Source organism: Periophthalmus magnuspinnatus, chromosome 13, assembly GCF_009829125.3.
Source record: "Periophthalmus magnuspinnatus isolate fPerMag1 chromosome 13, fPerMag1.2.pri, whole genome shotgun sequence".
In the NCBI taxonomy this organism is placed as follows: Eukaryota; Metazoa; Chordata; class Actinopteri; order Gobiiformes; family Gobiidae; genus Periophthalmus; species Periophthalmus magnuspinnatus.
This window is the reverse complement of record NC_047138.1, coordinates 2599963-2605962: the sequence shown is the minus strand read 5'-3', so window position 1 is coordinate 2605962 and position 6000 is coordinate 2599963. Positions and strand designations below refer to the sequence as shown.

The 6000-nt window shown below is 38.5% G+C and overlaps 1 protein-coding gene and 1 long non-coding RNA gene across 2 annotated transcripts; both read left to right on the top strand.

Annotated features, from left to right (window-relative positions):
- Positions 1-1222: 1222 nt before the first annotated feature.
- LOC129456743 (sodium- and chloride-dependent GABA transporter 3-like) lies at positions 1223-1593 on the top strand. The gene is made up of 2 exons (XM_055226171.1): positions 1223-1384; positions 1451-1593. The coding sequence occupies exons 1-2, from the start codon at positions 1231-1233 to the stop codon at positions 1591-1593; spliced, it is 297 nt and encodes a 98-aa protein (XP_055082146.1). The 5' UTR covers positions 1223-1230.
- A 2566-nt stretch (positions 1594-4159) lies between these two features.
- Positions 4160-4859, top strand: LOC117380188 (uncharacterized). Its single transcript, XR_004542137.2, has 4 exons — positions 4160-4255; positions 4333-4438; positions 4539-4580; positions 4702-4859. It is a non-coding gene; the product is annotated as an uncharacterized LOC117380188 (long non-coding RNA).
- The last annotated feature ends 1141 nt before the right edge of the window (positions 4860-6000 follow it).

Genomic DNA, 6000 nt, shown 5'->3' with positions numbered 1-6000 from the left:
CTGGAGTAAAACTGGAGTAAAACTGGGGAAAAACTGGTGCAAAACTAGAGCAAAAGTGGAGCAAAACTGGTGCAAAACTGGAGTAAAACTGGAGCTAAACTGGTGCAAAACTGAAGCAAAAATGGTGCAAAACTGGGGCAAAACTGAAGCAAAAGTGGTGCAAGATTGGAGCAAAAGTGAAGCTAAACTGGAGCAAAAGTGGTGCAAAACTGGTGCAAAACTGAACCAAAAATGGTGCAAAACTGGGGCAAAAGTGAAGCAAAAGTGGTGCAAGATTGGAGCAAAACTGGAGCTAAACTGGAGCTAAACTGGTGCAAAACTGGATTTCAGCTCCAGTATTGATCACAGCAGAGAAGACCATCTTGTGCACGCTACAGACAGAGAACAAAGTGAAGAACAAAATTCACTACAAGCAGCACAGAGGTGGAATATATTGATGCACGAAAAGTTAACACAGGAAATCCAAATTCTATACAATTCCCATTATAACAAATACAACAGGGTGGATGGGGAAAAAACACACAGTGCACTCATGGATCCCAGCTGCATATGTGCTGTAGAGACTGAAGACGAGCATCCAGGTCTATGTTTGAAAACTGGAGAGGGACATGATGGACTGAAGTGGCCAACAAAGACAATCTACAGAACTTATGACCCGTCCAATCCCTTTTACACAGTCACCAGACGGAGCAAGTCAAGAGAAAAAGTGATATATAATGAATATATAATGATATATAATGAATATATAATGAAATACAATAAGACATCAAATTAACAGTTATGTAGGCATGTTGTTCCTTTACTTACAGTGTACTTAGCCTATTACAAATCTTACTTTTCTTATAAAATCCTTTACTTTAGGGCTTGGGTAATAATCACTGAAAGCAGAACTGAAAAGAAAACCACTGTAGAAATATCTAAGATGGAAAACAACGCTCCTCTGTTTTTATTATCAATTTGGTTTATTTTCATGAATTAGGCTGACTAGAAGAAGAAGATACGAAGATAAAATAAAAAAATAATAGTGCATGTACTTGTGGCATACTCCTTTATCAGGCCAAACAGTCTCTCACTCAGCAATGGTAATTTATTCTTGAGAAATAATTTACCTTTTCACCAAGAACTCTGTGACATTTCAAGGAGTTGCTCATTAAATGACAGTGGAGACGAGGTCCACTGAACTGCACCACTACGCACATTCATTCATTTCCTCCTGATATCACTTTTACTATGCTGAAGAATATCTTTACTGCAAAAGACGAGAGCCCAGAGGAGCGGGGACACTGGGCCAGTAAAGTGGAGTTTCTTCTCGCTGTGGCTGGAAATGTAGTCGGCCTCGGGAATGTTTGGAGATTTCCTTATCTTTGCTACAAAAATGGAGGAGGTAAGTGAGAATGATGTGTGTTTTAACTGAAAATATCATGTTTTTATGTGTATTTTGCCATTTCAGGTGCATTTTTGGTGCCTTATTTGGTGTTTGTGGCAACCTGCGGCGTTCCCCTGTTTCTTCTGGAGACTGCAATGGGACAGTACACCCAGGAAGGAGGTGTCACCTGCTGGAGGAAGCTCTGCCCTTTGGCTGAAGGTATCTAGAACTAAATAAAAATATAAATATAATGCTGAAAACAGTAGCAACACATTAATGTTTAAACAGACAAGAATGAGAGAGGAGTTTAGATGTGGAGCCCTGGTAATGGTAAACTGCTCATTAGGTTCAGTGTGAATGACTCGTATCCAAGCGACCAGAACAAGCAAAATGAATGACGACCGTATGATGAGCTAAAATAGTAACTTTAAAGCAAACTATGAACTGTGCGTTTCAAAAAGATTTATCATAGACAAGCCAAGCGTATCTGTAGAGCACAATTCATACACAAGGTAATTCAAAGTGTTTTACAGAATAAGAAAGACATTAAAATCACAATACAACAAATCAAAACATAAATAATCATCATAAAATGAACATTAAAGGATAAAAGTGCAGAATAAAACCCTTTCAGTCACATGCACAGATAAACAGAACAGTTTGAGTCTGGATTTAAACAGTGTCAAAGTCGAGGCCTGAGTCACATCTTCAGGAAGAATGTTACAGGTTTTAACTGCACAAAACTGAAAGGCTGATTTGACATTTTTAGTCCTGGTTTAGACCTGGTTTAGATTTAGTTTAGTCCATGTTTAGCACTGGTTTAGTCCTGGTTTAGTCCATGTTTAGCACTGGTTTAGTCCTGGTTTAGTCCTGGTTTAGTCCTGGTTTAGTCCTGGTTTGGTCCTAGAATAGACTTTAAAGCAGCTCTGCTTGTGTATAAGTCTCTCCATGGCCTAGGTCCAAAGTTCATCTCTGACATGTTAGAGCCACATGAACCATCTCACACTCTGAGGACTTCAGGGACCGGCCTCCTGCTGGTGCCAGAGTCAGGACTAAACATGGGGAATCAGCGTTTCAGTTTTATGCAGCTAAAATCTGGAACAGTCTTTCTGAAGATGTGAGACAGGCCTCTACTTTGACAATGTTTAAATCCAGGCTCAAAACGGTTCTGTTTATCTGTGCAGACGACTGAAAGGTTTTTATTCTGCCTCTTCTCCTTTAATGGTAAATTTATGATGACAAAAGAAACATGGACTGATGGACTTTTATTAGACATAGTAAAGTGACAGGAAAGTATTTGAGAAGTGACAAGAAAGTTTTTTGTAAAGTAATGGGAAAGTTCTTAAACTGAGCAAGACAGTGTTTAAAGAGTGAGAGAGAGAGTTTTTAAAGGGGCAAACGAGTGGGTTATTTATGTTTTCATTTGTGTGATTTTAATGTCTTTCTTATTCTGTAAAGCACTTTGAATTACCTTGTGTATGAATTGTGCTGTACAAATAAACTTGCCTTGCCTAGTTTAGCTCTGGTTTAGTCCTGGTTTAGTCCCGGTTTAGTCCTGGTTTAGTCCTGGTTTAGTCCTGGTTTAGTCCCGTTTTAGTCCTGGTTTAGTCCCGTTTTAGTCCTGGTTTAGTCCATGTTTAGTCCATGTTTAGTCCTAGTTTGGTCCTGGTTTGGTCCTGGTTTGGTCCTGGTTTGGTCCTGGTCTGGTCCTGGTCTGGTCCTGGTTTGGTCCTGGTCTGGTCCTGGTTTGGTCCTGGTTTGGCCCTGTTCTTGTCCTTGTGTAGTTCTGCTTTAATCCAGATTTAGGTCTTGGTTTAGTCACAGTTTAATGGACATGGGTTAAGATTTTGTAGAAAAGAGAAAGCTTTTGTAGTTGATCATTTTACCCTTGGTTGTGGTTTACGGTAGTTTTAGTCCTATTTTAGACTTGTTTTAGCACAAGCGCTACATCATAAATGAGGCTCTGAATCAGGACAAGAACAGGATCAAACCAAGTCCTCATCAGGACTGGGCTCAAACCAGGACCAAACCAGGCCCAAACCAGGACCAAAACAGGACCAAAACAGGACCAAACCAGGACCAAACCAGGACCAAAACAGGACCAAACCAGGACCAAAACAGGACCAGAACAGGACCAGAACAGGACCAGAACAGGACCAGAACAGGACCAGAACAGGACCAGAACAGGACCAAACCAGGACCAAAACAGGACCAAAACAGGACCAAACCAGGACCAAACCAGGACCAAAACAGGACCAAAACAGGACCAGAACAGGACCAGAACAGGACCAGAACAGGACCAGAACAGGACCAAACCAGGACCAAACCAGGACCAAACCAGGACCAAACCAGGACCAAACCAGGACCAAACCAGGACCAAACCAGGATCAAAACAGGACCAAACCAGGACCAAAACAGGACCAGAACAGGACCAGAACAGGACCAGAACAGGACCAGAACAGGACCAGAACAGGACCAAACCAGGACCAAAACAGGACCAAAACAGGACCAAACCAGGACCAAACCAGGACCAAAACAGGACCAAAACAGGACCAGAACAGGACCAGAACAGGACCAGAACAGGACCAGAACAGGACCAGAACAGGACCAAACCAGGACCAAACCAGGACCAAACCAGGACCAAACCAGGACCAAACCAGGACCAAAAGTGTGCACACTCACTTAGTCTAGACCTGTTTATATTCCTCTTACAGCTTCATCCTGGTTTTGTTTCTTGATTTAAATCTTAGCCTGTCATATAGTCACATTTTTCCATTAAAAAGTCTGTCTCCTTTTTAACATCTGTTGTTGTGTTTTTAGCTGAAAAAGTCACTATTGGTAGAGCGAGTTGAGCAGGACAAAGATCACATTATGGTCTATCTGACTGAGGTGAGTAAAAGCGTCTGACTGACCTAATAATAATAAAAAGTTTCAATGTAATAATTTGTCTGTTTTTCCTTCAAAAGCTTTTGAAGAACATACCCATCAATCACGAGTTACTGCTGATACAAGAACTCCCAGTGCACAACTTGAAGCCCGCTGTGGTTAGACTCTATGACTACTACCAGACAAGTACGTCAAATGGATTTATTTATTGATGTAAATTGGCTTAAAATGATGTAGCCGATAGAGTTTGCAGTGAAGCTAAAATACTGTTTTACTCAAATTTCAGGTGACAAAGATGAGACTGAGTACATTTTCCCCTGTGTTTGAGGTAAGAGTCTTTACATGTGACGACTAAAATCTGAAAGCAGAATGTTGTTTGTTGTAGCAAAAATATTTATCTAATATCTTGACAAATGTAAGGACGTTTTCTGATGATTATTCTCTTCTAGTTTGAAGAATGAAGATTTATCATCCTTTGAGTGTTTGAACTCTAAATTAAAAAGTACCTTTGTGATAAACATTTAATGTCCTGGTGTTACTATAGAAACAATATTACACTTGATGAAATATTTTTTTGTGAACAATAAACTGGTCCTCTGAGGCCACAGGCTGTCTGGTGATTGTTGTTTACTGTGGTTAATACATTGATCATAATTTAATACTTACTCTATTTTGCTCTAATATAAGTTCATAGGACTATTATAACTTTAACTGTTCAAGTTGTGTGTTAAAAATTATTTCACCTTCATGTAAACAAAACACACAAGTCCTATAGTGGGGGATGGTGGAAGTTTCTTGGGATTTGATTCAATGTAAATAAGAAATTGATTAATTAAAAGTGTAAGAATAAAATGGTTAAACTTAGTGTTTGAAATAGCTACATTTTAAATTTGAACTGGAGAAACCACCAAGGGCAGTGTATCAATTATTACACTAGATGGCGCTATTTTCCTCTTTTCTTTGATTGTTTTTATTCACTGCAGAGTAATTGACAAACTTGAATTTAAGCTAAGTTAAAAAATTATTATTATAGCTAAGTTATAAACTATATCTATGTATATATTAAATATATAAAATAAAATGTCCGTTGTGATTTTAGTACATGATACATATGTACTACACACATATGACTGACATATAACATGCAAACAAATATGAGTTATTATAAATATGTATGTTTTATTAATTAATAATTAATAAATTTAATTAATTCATTTAAATTTCAGTCATTAAATTTCAGTTAAATAATCAGCAGAAAAACTAATAATTACGAGTTTAAAACTAATAATTACGAGTTTAAAACTCGTAATTTCAACTTTCTGTGGGGCTTTCTTTTTTTTTTCATGGCGGAAACGGGCTTCCATACAAAAGATCAACAACTCAGATGAAAATTAGGAGCTGGGCAGTGTCCTTTAAGTTGTTGCTTAGTGAATATAACTTGAAAAATTAATCTTATTTGTTTGTCTAAATCTGTCAGTCTGTTCCACACAGTCACAGTTCTCACTGACAAACTGATCTTTTCAAACTTGCCCTGACTCTCTGGACACAAGACACCTGCCGTTTCTACTGTGCATTCTTTTAAAAACTCTTCTTCGGAGAAAGGCTTGCTAGCTTTTGCTAATTTGAATGCTAGCGAAAAACCTGCCTTGGTACTTAGATAATGATAGATAGATAAAAACTTTATTAATCTCCAAGGGAGAAATTCAGGTGTCCGGCAGAAAACAGACACTTGCACAAACACACACAAT

Excerpts from the sequence above, each read along its gene's own strand:
- LOC129456743 (XM_055226171.1), top strand. The coding sequence starts at position 1,231 with ATGCTGAAGAATATCTTTACTGCAAAAGACGAGAGCCCAGAGGAGCGG. Across the intron at positions 1,385-1,450 it reads TTGCTACAAAAATGGAGGAG|GTGCATTTTTGGTGCCTTAT; the intron begins GTAAGTGAGAAT and ends TTGCCATTTCAG.